General features: G+C 43.6%; 2 protein-coding genes across 2 annotated transcripts in view; both read right to left on the bottom strand.

Moving 5' to 3' along the window:
* The window catches only part of LOC144524870 (uncharacterized), a 29,894-nt gene extending 25,554 nt beyond the window's left edge, over positions 1–4,340 (bottom strand). Inside the window, exon 1 of the mRNA XM_078261385.1 lies at positions 4,145–4,340. Coding sequence (XP_078117511.1) covers positions 4,145–4,240 — 96 coding nt within the window. The 5' untranslated portion in view covers positions 4,241–4,340. The remainder of the gene's footprint in view (positions 1–4,144) is intronic.
* Positions 4,341–8,234: 3,894 nt separating this feature from the next.
* Positions 8,235–12,897, bottom strand: part of tgfbi (transforming growth factor, beta-induced) — a 46,659-nt gene continuing 41,996 nt past the window's right edge. Inside the window, exons 15-17 of the mRNA XM_078259965.1 lie at positions 12,186–12,253; positions 11,778–11,802; positions 8,235–11,687 (exon numbers count right to left, since the gene is read on the bottom strand). Of these exons, the coding sequence (XP_078116091.1) occupies positions 11,632–11,687; positions 11,778–11,802; positions 12,186–12,253 (149 nt within the window). The 3' untranslated portion in view covers positions 8,235–11,631. The remainder of the gene's footprint in view (positions 11,688–11,777; positions 11,803–12,185; positions 12,254–12,897) is intronic.

Raw genomic sequence — 12,897 nt, 5'->3', positions numbered from 1 at the left:
TCTTTTCAGAGCTAACATGTACTCACCTATGGTTCAGCTACAGTAAAGCAAAGATAAATAAGACAAAGGTGGCAAACAATGATGCACTTAGAATCCTGTTGAAGTGTCCAAGATGGACCAGTGCGAGTCATTTGTTTGTGACCAGTAATGTTCCCACCTTCCATGCTGTACTGAGGGATTTTATGTACAGATTCATGTGCCGAATAACAGAGTCAAAGAATACAATTGTAACTGCCTTAACCAACCCTGCTTTAACTTAGTGATACCAGATATACCTCCCAACTCTGGAAACACTGGAACACGCATCTGTACCTGTTTTAATGATTGTGCAAAGCTATTTGTATGTATGTATGACTGTATGTATGACTGTATGTATGACTGTATGTATGTATGTTCCCTTTATGTAATATGTGGTAGTCAGTATGTCTGTATGTATTTATGTTTGTGTGTACCCCTCTTGTATTATGTTAGGTGTACTTTTCTATCTGGACTTGAGTCTGTAAAAAAACAGTTATATAATAAGCGCGTCTGACAAGTTATTCCTCTATTCAGCCTCTCAGCGGCTACAAAGAAGTCCTAGATTGTCGCCTATATTTGTCAGCAAAAACCAACAAAACTGGAAGAAAACCACGCTCATACGAGGCCGTAGCCACACGGAGAAATACTGATCATCAGCCTTTGAGATCACACACACGGACGCCCAGCAATTAGTGGAGAACAGTGGCCGCCTGACAGCACCACACCCAACCAGGGGTATGTAACCTCTGTTTGGTACTGTGTTATGGCTTGGTTGGTTATTATATCGTGCCTGCATGGGACTGCTGTGGCTACTGATGTTGTTGGTTTAACGTTGGATAAATGTTGGATTCATACTGTGATGATCATTTGCATCCGTCTGCAAGCACAAAATGAGTGGATCAAGGGCTGATAAAAGAGATGATAGAAATGCTTCACAAGTTAAAGCACAGTTTGATGTTCTGCTGCAGTTGTCTGAACATGCCACTGCATTGATCTGAAAAAGGAACAAGAGCATCCATCTTCTCAACATGATGACCAGGATGACATATTATATCAAACCTAAGCAGCAAAAAACAAGGTTCAACATCAAATGTGTCCAGCACTTCATCTGGCCGTCTCAGAGCAGAGGCTCAAACAGCTGCTCTGCTCGCCCGTCAAAGTCTGCTGAAAGAAGGAACAGGAAGAGAAGTGAAGACAACGAAAAGAACAACTTCAACTTCCATGTAGTCCATGTAGCCGCAGCAGTGGCAAAAGAAAAGGTTTTAAGGAGCTCTGGATCTGGTGTGTGGAGCGCTGCTTCTCAGCCACCTAATGGCATGGAATCAGACTTTAAGAAAAAGGAAACAACTGTTGAAGCTCTTAACATTGATGCAGAGACTTTTGTTCCACATCAACTTGGAAAAGATGAACAAGGAAAACCAGCAACTGGAACTGCTGTTTTACACTTTGGAATGGCAAAACAGAAAAGGTCAGACAATACCAGTTATCTCCAGCAGAGGCCCCCACAGCTTAGGAGACAGAGCCCAGTTCCTCCCAGCGTCCTCATCTATTCTGTGGTATGCTGGGGAGGAAGCACTAAGAAGAGGGATGCTGGCCGATTGGACCAGCTGGTAAGGAGAGCTGGCTCTGTCGGGGGTGCTGGCTGAACTGGAGTGCATCACTTCAATATCAGATAAAAGGACCCTGAACAAACTGCTCAACATTTTGGACAATAATGTTTTATATCAGAAAATATGGGACGTAGCAATAAGCACTGAAAATGTGTAGAAGAAAAAATTAACAATTTAAAACGTTGGAAAAAGCAAAAACAAACAGAAAAAAGGCTTCAAAAACGTCGGAAAAAAGTGTTTCTTTCAAGGTTGAAGGGATCCCAGTGATAAAACGTTGGAGGCGAACTATAATTACGTTTTTGTACAGCACTCATGTGTTACAGCAGCGTGACGACGGCGCCGTCAAACACGTTGTTGTGTTTAATGTCGTTCTATAGGACGGCAACGCTGAAGCAAGCACCACCATCAAATGAAAGGTAAACACCCTTTAGCAGTGTTTCCCACACATAGACTAATGGATGGTGGTAAACAATCAACACCGGCCGCCACTGCATTTCATTATTCATTTTTTAACACTATTTAAAACATGCATCTCTCTCTCTCTCTCTCTCTCTCTCTCTCTGGGAAAGGTTACTGGCCAACAGGCATCAGACCGGTCTGGAGGGAAAGGTTACTGGCCAACAGGCATCAGACCGGTCTGGAGGGAAAGGTTACTGACTGGTCTGGAGGGAAAGGTTACTGACTGGTCTGGAGGGAAAGGTTACTGGCCAACAGGTATCAGACTGGTCTGGAGGGAAAGGTTACTGGCCAACAGCATCAGACTGGTCTGGAGGGAAAGGTTACTGGCCAACAGCATCAGACCGGTCTGGAGGGAAAGGTTACTGGTCAACAGGCATCAGACTGGTCTGGAGGGAAAGGTTACTGGTCAACAGCATCAGACTGGTCTGGAGGGAAAGGTTACTGGTCAACAGGCATCAGACCGGTCTGGAGGGAAAGGTTACTGGCCAACAGGCATCAGACTGGTCTGGAGGGAAAGGTTACTGGTCAACAGGTATCAGACTGGTCTGGAGGGAAAGGTTACTGGCCAACAGGCATCAGACTGGTCTGGAGGGAAAGGTTACTGGCCAACAGGCATCAGACTGGTCTGGAGGGAAAGGTTACTGGCCAACAGGCATCAGACTGGTCTGGATTTTCAGAATAGCTGTAGTTTTTTGTTTGTGGTCTTGTGTGTCTTTTTTGAGTTTTAGACATTTGAGTGCCTTCTTTATGTGTGTGACATGTAAGTTATGGTTCTAATAGTTGATAATGGTTCTGTAATATAACATTTTTATATAATGTTTTTGCCTGTAGTGTTTACTTTATTGGGCAATAAAGACAGCTTTTTGTTAACAAAGAAAGTGTTTCTGAACATCAATGACATTTAAAACAGTGATAACTGAAACAGATATACAACACACCATGCAGTGTGTATACAAATATGTATTGCAAACAGACCTAAGTATGTATGATGATGTAACCAAGTGGCGTCCCATTTCACAGGGGTATGTTTTCACCCCTACTCCTTACCACTCGGTTTCATGGGACAAGGGCTAAGGGTAATAGAGAAATGGGATTCAGCCTTAGGGTTAGGTAGCCTGTTAGACACGACGCTCAACGATTAGGCATTGAAGGAGGAGAGGAGGACAGTATACAACAGTGTGTCCTCCTCAGTTTTTGATAACACCCCCACACCCCCGGTCACAAATTGCTTCTGAATCTGTGGGAAACACTGCTTTAGAGTGCTCTAATGTTACAGCAAGTCCCTGTGGCTCCATGGAGGTGGCTAACAGCAGTGAAGCTAACGACAACTTCACAACACAATTCATTTAGATAAAAGCGTTGCATTTTGGAAGATAAGACGGGATTCTGAACAGTGATGCGCACACACACACACACACACACACACACACACACACACACACACACACACACACACACACACACACTTAGACACACACACACACACACACACACACACACACCATGTGCAATAACCAATAACCAGTACTTTTAGTGTGTATATTTCTTTCTATTTTTGTGTATATATTTATTCAAGTTCGGTATGTATATACATTTTGTATATTTGTTTCCAATTTGTTATACAATTTATTTGTGTTTTAGATTTATAAAACTGCTGATTGATTCTGATTCACAAAGCAGTAAAACGGTTTAACTTCCTATATATTCTTCACAATAAAAGCCCCTGGTTATTTTGTTACATGCTTTTATTTTGAAGAGGAAACATAAGGAAATGTTGCTCTTCATCAGCAGTAACTTAACAAGACTCCTATAAACGGAGCCGAAATGTAAACCAAAGCAGATATCAACTAGAAACTAAACTAACCACAGAGATTCAGTTAGAAGCTACAAACGGACTGAGAGCTGAACACACCGAGACTTTTAAAAACCTCTTTTTACGCCTATGGCCCCTTTTTACACGGAGAGAAGCATGTGTGCTAATGCACACAGAGCCACATGTTTCCATGAGAGTCGGCCATCTTGTGTCTTTAGTGTGCTTGTTGTGTCCTAACACTGACCTGAACACCGCTGCTATCAGAGGCCGAGCCTGCTGCTGCTCTTCTGGGGACCTTGTTGCTCCGCTGTTCCGGCTTCTGCTGCTCCTCCTCCTCCATTCCGCTCTTGTTCTGGTCCTGGTCTCTGAAATCCAGCAGCTCTCCACTGGGACTCTCTCTCTCTCTCTCTCTCTCTCTCTCTCTCTCTCTCTCTCTCTCTCTCTCTCTCTGACTTCCCCTTTCAGAATAAGAGCTCTAGTTCCTGTCTGGTTTTAGAGAGACCTCTCTCTCTGACTTCCCCTTTCAGAATAAGAGCTCTAGTTCCTGTCTGGTTTTAGAGAGACCTCTCTCTCTGACTTCCCCTTTCAGAATAAGAGCTCTAGTTCCTGTCTGGTTTTAGAGAGACCTCTGCTGGACTCAGTAAGGTATTACCAGGTCAGCATCTCTTACTGCTGATGGTGCAGAAAACATACTAAACATATTTAAACAATACTAGAAAATAAACAAACAATAAATACAGACACAAAGAACACATGAAGTGATTTTCCCTGTTTAATATATCTGTTGATTAATGCTGATATATAAAAAAGGAAACATGTCCTTCAACACGGTAACCATAGCAACACGCTGCCCAACTTTCAGAGATGAACGTTCCTATTCATATGTGAAGCATCCGTTCACAGAGGGGTATATCTATCTTAAAGACAGTCCCGGTCCTCCTCCGCTGTGAAGCCACGTACTCGTTGTCCAAGCCCGTGTGTTCTCGCTAGATGAATGTGTGCAGCGTTCACTGTCCCGTGGGAAATAACGTAAAGTCGAGCTTCATGCAGCTCACCCTGATAGAGAACCAGAATTATATGTCAGAATGTAAACTGGGCCACAGATGGTAAGCACAATTACATTGCAATTACACACAACTAAAGTGACAATGAACCAATAAGGTCCAAACAGCATTAAAAAGTTCTCAGCAGCAGCTGTGGAGGATTATGACCTATAATATAATATAATATTATAAACTGCCGTCTCTCACTGATCAGAGACGGTCAAAGAGTCAGTCTGACTAAATAAAACCAGTTGATTTAAAAGCCAGCGTGAAAATATTGATTTAAGATCAACTTACGTTTAAAAAAGATGCTCACATTTCTGCAGCTTCAAAGAGATATAAATATATATATATATATATATATATATATATATATATATATATATTAGAGCTGTCAGTATTCCTCTATAATACTATTCAAATTCCATTTGATATTTTTTTTAATATTCAAATAATATTTGAATATTTAATGCTCAATTGCAGCCTGTTATTAATATGTACTACACTACTCAGGCTCATGCATCGTCAATGCTCATATGCAGCACGTGGTTGTTGTTACACCTTCTGTCCCCTAGAGGGACCTCTAACATCAGCCTGGTCTTGAGGCGAGCTGCACGCCACTTTGTTTACATTCATTTTCCACCACGAGCTCACAGAGACAAACACAACTCAACAGAGAACTGTGGAATGAAACGTTATCAACAAGCGTAGTGAAGCAGCTCTGTTGTAAAGGCTAACGGTGCTCGGTTAGCACAATGACATCATGTTAGGAAGCACAGCCGAAACCATTTGTCATAAACTAGGTAAGTAACAAACGATGCTAACTGCATTAATAACCAAGCCAAACGGTGCTGTCACTACTATTTTAGTGATTTATAAGCAACCTGTTTCCAGCAGATTGTCACGTTACTGAGAATACAGCTGTTAGAAGGTACTATATGACGTGGAAGCTAATGACAGCTGTAGGGCAGTTAACATCAACTTTAGCTTTCTCCATGAAGCTACCAGTTAGGAAACCAGAACCAGCTGACTAATGTTAGCATAAGCACTTTGGCTCGGTGGAAGTTGATTTTAAAGTCATGTTAAAACTATTTCCCGTCCTTCTTACGATTTCCAGCCGCAGCCTGTCACTCCCCCGTGTACTAACGTTACTCGGTACGTAACGTTAGCTCCATAATGTTGTACTAACGTTACTTGGTATGTAACGTTAGCTTAGACCTCGCGATGCCTTGTGTTTCTCCATCCATCCATCCATCCATCCATCTTCATCCGCTTATCCGGGGTCGGGTCGCGGGGGTAGCAGCTCCAGCAGGGGACCCCAAACTTCCCTTTCCCGGGCCACATTAACCAGCTCCAACTGGGGGATCCCGAGGCGTTCCCAGGCCAGGTTAGAGATATAATCCCTCCACCTAGTCCTGGGTCTTCCCTGAGGCCTCCTCCCAGCTGGACGTCCCTCCACCTAGTCCTGGGTCTCCCCCGAGGCCTCCTCCCAGCTGGGACGTCCCTCCACCTAGTCCTGGGTCTCCCCGAGGCCTCCTCCCAGCTGGACGTCCCTCCACCTAGTCCTGGGTCTTCCCTGAGGCCTCCTCCCAGCTGGACGTCCCTCCACCTAGTCCTGGGTCTCCCCCGAGGCCTCCTCCCAGCTGGACGTGCCTGGAATACCTCCCTAGGGAGGCGCCCAGGGGGCATCCTTACCAGATGCCCGAACCACCTCAACTGGCTCCTTTCAACGCAAAGGATTCTCAATCCCGCTAAGTTATTGTTCATACGACATGACATGAATCACACATGCGGGTAGGCCAAGGCGAGAAGAGGAAGATTAGCTAACGTTTACTATATATAATGTATATTTATAAAAAAAAGTCACATTCTAATAGTAATTTCAGCATTCGAATAGTATTGATTGTTTTACTATTTGAATTATATTCAAATTTCGGTATTCGTTCCAACAGCCCTAAAATATATATATTATATATATTTTATGAATATTGTTTTTCAAAATAAAGGTCTCAGCTTGCTTGAAATGAACCAGTTTGTAACAGTTTGACCGTCATTCTTTCTCTCCTGAACGCAGCTGTCCAAACATCTGGTTACGTCTCTCATGGAACTCCTCTGACCTCTGGTCCATCAACTCCTCAGTATCTGAACACTTGAAACAACAACTTGTCAGCTCGGTGAATCCCCCTTCTTACACCATCCTCAACCTGACCCATTCAGACTCCGGCCCGTACCGAGAGGAGTGTTGGACTGAGGGCAACGTGACGCATGAGAACAACATCACTATTACTGTTTGCATTACTTCAATATATAGGAGACTTATCAGAGAGAGACTTGGAGGACCAGTGGACCTGCCATGTGAGGGAGCAGCTGATAATCTGGATATCCAGTGGCTCAAACAGGACTCTAGATATGAGCAAGAAACATGGAGCAGAGCTTTTGGGGACAAGACGACGTCAGTGATGGACAATGTTAGAGGAAGATACCAAGTGGTGACAAACACATCAGCTCTTCATGTTTCCATGGGGGGGGGGGGGCTGCTCTGTTAGGGGACATTGGTTTAATAGTTTAACATATTGGGAATTCACTTTTTAACATTACTGTCACCTAAGAGTTTTATTATAAATCATTTTACCTGTGTGTCTGTGTGTGAGTGTGTTCAATTTATCGCACCGTTGTGACGAAAAGAGAGCTGAGCCAGAAGGCAAAGCGCTCAATCTATCGGTCAGTTTTTGTTCCTACCCTCACCTATGGTCATGAAGGCTGGGTCATGACCGAAAGAACAAGATCCAGGGTACAAGCGGCCGAAATGGGTTTCCTCAGGAGGGTAGCTGGCGTCTCCCTTAGAGATAGGGTGAGAAGCTCAGTTATCCGTGAGGAGCTCGGAGTAGAGCCGCTGCTCCTTTGCGTCGAAAGGAGCCAGTTGAGGTGGTTCGGGCATCTGGTAAGGATGCCCCCTGGGCGCCTCCCTAGGGAGGTGTTCCAGGCACGTCCAGCTGGGAGGAGGCCTCGGGGGAGACCCAGGACTAGGTGGAGGGATTATATCTCTAACCTGGCCTGGGAACGCCTCGGGATCCCCCAGTCGGAGCTGGTTAATGTGGCCCGGGAAAGGGAAGTTTGGGGTCCCCTGCTGGAGCTGCTACCCCCGCGACCCGACCCCGGATAAGTGGATGAAGATGGATGGATGGATATATATATATGTTTTTTCTGTATTCATTGTTTCATATAATGTCTAATATGTTCATGTAAATAAGTGTACTTGTTCTAGTGATTCCTTTAAAATAAATACAAATCTTGTGTTGTGTTTTCATCTCCTTTTTCATTTTTATTTTACAAAAACACACAAAGATTTAAATCCATCAGACCGCTTCCGACATGCTGCAGGACGACGACAACAACAACAACGACAACAACAACGCTTTACAAAGGTTTTACATGTCAGAGTTCAAACTTTGGACATTTAATCAAAACTAGGTACAGTACAAAGAAAACAAAACGCTGTCGGTAGAAAATAAAAAAAAACAGTTCTTCTTCTCTCCCCAAACAAAGAATCCCCTCCGACCCTCTCACACGTCTGCGTCTCTCAGTGGTTTCCTACATTTCCCAGAATGCTTTTCAACAACCCTCAGAGAAGCTTTGGTTTGTGTTTTCAAACAGAAAGTTAATCCGGCTCTTTGTACTCGTACCTGCGACAAACAACGCACGATAAAGTGTGAAACCAAAAGTCAACGTAAGCTTATTTTAATGTATGTTAGTTGCGTAACTTAAGCTACGTTCACACCACAAGTCCTAAGGCTTATTTCAGATTTTTCACATGACCTTTTAAAATGTTGCCTATATCAGATTCCAGTGTGAACTGTTTGCGGTTTTGAACTGACAAGCATTATCAAAAGACCAATACCAATGACATCAGACGCAGCACGCTGCTGCACTAAAAGGGAGGTTATGGAGGAAGTCAGCATTTTCACTTTTATTTCTAAATGTTTGTGTAATGGCAGCCGTAACATTAATGAGCATACACTAATTAGGTCTAAGAGCTCATTCCTCCGTTGACTTGCTCCATCAGTGTTCTCCATTTTGTAGGCCTAGTCAAGTTTTTAATTTGACTTTCTGTGTCTAGGGCTAACTTGTTGTTCCTACAGCATGAGATGGGAGAGACCGCTGTGTTGCTGTGTGCTATCACTGACTCCACTGATGACCAGCCGCCACGTTGGTCTAATCGGATCTCCACCGACCTAGAACTACAAAACCAGACTGTTCTTCTGGCACTAATTGTGACAAATGTCGATGTAGATTGACGTAAAAGTCGCATCAAATCCACCTTGGTCGTTCACACTGCGGCCACATTGAAAAGAATCAGACCTGGGTCTGATTCAGGACCACATATGAAGTGGTCTAAATCTGATTTGAGTGTTCACACTACTTCTGAAGAAGTCTGACCTGGTCACTTTCTGAAGAAAAATGTTTTCTTCAGATTTGAGCCACTTTTGCCTGCAGTCTGAACGTAGCCTTACATACTTAACTAACGCCACACACACGAGTTACGTAACGTGATCATGTAAAAATGTTTAAAAAAATGAAATGACTGACCGAAACCCATCTGTGATTATTCATCAACATGCGTTCCTCTAATCTGAACTTTAAGCCAAAATAATTCATAATTTCATCTGTTTTGTAACTCAAACATTAGGTATAACTTCATGTAAATGAGGTTTATTGTGTATATATTTATATCTGTGTCTTTTATGACAGATGTTTTGGACTATGTGAAGACCTTTGGTCGGATGTTGACTTTATTAACGCCACACAGCATCCTACACTCTAAGAAATATCCGTATTAACAGTTGGAAGTCTGTATAATTTAGGGATGCACTGAATCCAGGATTCATATTCGGCTGAATATTGGGCTTTTTGACGGGGTTTGGTTTCTGTCGAACCTAAGAATTTGTATCCACCGAACCCTACGCTGTCACTCCGCGCTACGCTGGTCGACGTGATGACGGCGCCGTTGATTACAGGAAGGTGTTTACGTAGGTGGAGCTTCAATGCAGCAGGCTGAGAGGAAGTGGAAATGGAACTGGTGAGCAGAAAAAGTGTTGTTTGGCAGTACTTTCAGTCAAAAGAAGGCCATTCAAGTCCAGCTACATGTTCAATCTGCAATGCTGATTAGTCTGGTGGTGGCGAGGACCCTAAACAATACACAACATCACCGCTGTTACAACATCTGGTATGAAACATCTGGAAGAATACGAGCTGAGCATGAAGGAATCTACAGACAGCAGCCAGAATGCAGCAACTTCAGGTACGGCAAAGGAAGGACAGTCACTGTTTACTTCATTAATGTGTTGACTGTGTTCATGGACTGAGGACGGGACGAGGACTCAGCAGAATCTCAACCAGGGGGTTCAGGATTCAGCAGAACCTCAACCAGGGGGTTCAGGATTCAGCCCAACCCCAAAAATCTGGATTCGGTGCATCCCTACATGAGTTGTAAGTGTGTATAACTTAACAGAATCTAAATTGCATCATTTAGGCTCCAACCACACTTTTTTACCTTTTGTGACACTTTTTCAGATGTTTTTGTTGCTTTTTTTTGTAAGTTAAAGACGTCCATGTTGTCTCTTTTTAAGACATTTTTGGGCGTTTTTTTGTAAAGTTTTTGTGTATTTTTTAAACCCTTTTGTAGCTTTTTTACGGGCGTTTTTGTTGCTTGTTCAAAAGGTTAACTTGTGGGAAGTTTAGTTGACTAACTGAGAGAGTTTTATATATGGACCTATAACAGAAAATGTTCTGTTTTAACTGGAGCTACACATCATTAAGGGACAAAGTCCAGGTCATGAGCTGTTATTTTACAGATTGATTTGTTAGAGTGACGTCTTCTGTGAGCGACAGAGTTCATGTTTCCGTTTCCTGTGTGAGTCCAGAGACAGTGAGAGGACTGGAGGGGATTCTTCCTCCTGCTTCTACAGGATCAAATAAGAGACGCTAATAGTTCAGCTTGGAAAAACCTTCTGAAGACGGAGAATTACTTCATGAATGTGTGGACGAATATTTCTGTAAAAGTCTGAGAGACAGACACAAACATTTCCTTTCTGCCTGTTCGCAAAATAAAACTACAAAACCTTTTTACACATGCACAAGAAATATTCAGATTACTACAGTAAAAGTACTCATACCACACTGTAATAATACTATAATGTAATAATGTTGTGTCTGTGTGTGTGTGTCTGTGTGTGTGTGTGTGTGTGTGTGTGTCTGTGTGTGTGTCTGTGTGTGTGTGTGTGTGTGTGTATGTGTGTGTGTGTGTGTGTGTGTGTGTGTGTCTGTGTGTGTGTGTGTGTGTGTGTTTGAGTGTGTATGTGTGTGTGTGTGTGTGTGTGTTTGAGTGTGTATGTGTGTGTGTGTGTGTGTGTGTGTGTGTGTGTGTGTGTGTGTGTTTGTGTATGTGTTTGTGTGTGTGTGTGTGTGTGGAGTAAAAAGTACAATATTTCTCTCTGAAATGTAGCGGAGTAGAAGTAGAAAGTGGTATGGAAAGAAAAGACTCTAGTAAAATACAAGTACCTCAACATTTGGACAGAAATACAGTACTGGAGTAAATGTACTTAGTTACATCCCCCCCCCCTCCGTGTAATTATTAACGGCTCTTATTTGTTCCCGTTTCTCTCCGGTTCCTCGGACATTCGGCAGAGTTTTACTGCAACATGGTCTTGCTGGAGCGGCTGCGGACCACTTTCTGGAACAGATCGTCTGAAAGAGAAACCACAGTTTGAGTCTACGGGTCCTGAAGAGGCTCAAAGTCGTCGTGTTTGAGAAATGTTTCAGAAACCAGAAACTCACCGTCCCTGAAGCTCTTAGAGTCCGCCTGTAAGACAGAAAATAAAGATTATTAATGACAGAAATACACCAAAAGACCCTTCAAATACCAGTTGTCGTCATTTTTATGTAAAGTCAAAAAAAGCAATAAAAAGTAAACACAAAAAAGCTTAAAGGTCCACTGTGTAGGAATTTCTCCCATCTAGCGGTTAAATTGTATTTTGCCTTCAAATGAATATTGCTCTCTAGCGCCACGCTTTTTCAAATGTACGGTAGGCGTTATGTACCAAGAAGCTATGGCAACATGTCTTCCAATTTTCGCTTTTTGGTGACAAGGATTCCTTTTCCTGTGGCTCAGCATAAGTATGATCCTCCATTATGAACTAACCCTTTCTTTTCATATGATTATTCAGTGATTGTGTGTGTTCTCACTCTGGAGGAAGCAGCTGATCTGAGAGGCGCTGCTGGTCCGTCCGCCTGCTCTCTCTCCACCTTCGGAGCTGCAAACCAAAACTTCTGGTTAGCAAATATCCAACAACAGGCAGCAGTCACAGAGCAACACATTGTAGTCACAGAGCAACACGCAGCAGTCACAGAGCAGCATGCAGCAGTCACAGAGCAACAACAGGCAGCAGTCACAGAGCAACACGTTGTAGTCACAGAGCAACACGCAGCAGTCACAGAGCAGCATGCAGCAGTCACAGAGCAACACGCTGTAGTCACAGAGCAACAGGCAGCAGTCACAGAGCAACACGCTGTAGTCACAGAGCAACACGCAGCAGTCACAGAGCAACAGGCAGCAGTCACAGAGCAACACGTTGTAGTCACAGAGCAACACGCAGCAGTCACAGAGCAGCATGCAGCAGTCACAGAGCAACACATAGCAGTCTCAGAACAACAGGCAGCAGTCACAGAGCAACACGCTGTAGTCACAGAGCAACACGCAGCAGTTACAGAACAACACGCAGCAGTCACAGAGCAGCATGCAGCAGTCACAGAGCAACACACAGCAGTCACAGAGCAACAGGCAGCAGTCACAGAGCAACAGGCAGCAGTCACAGAGCAACAGGCAGCAGTCACAGAGCAACACGCAGCAGTCACAGAGCAACACACAGCAGTCTCATTTTGTTGACATATTAGAGTC

Source organism: Sander vitreus, chromosome 10, assembly GCF_031162955.1.
Source record: "Sander vitreus isolate 19-12246 chromosome 10, sanVit1, whole genome shotgun sequence".
Taxonomy (NCBI): Eukaryota; Metazoa; Chordata; class Actinopteri; order Perciformes; family Percidae; genus Sander; species Sander vitreus.
This window is presented reverse-complemented; position numbering and strand designations above follow the sequence as displayed.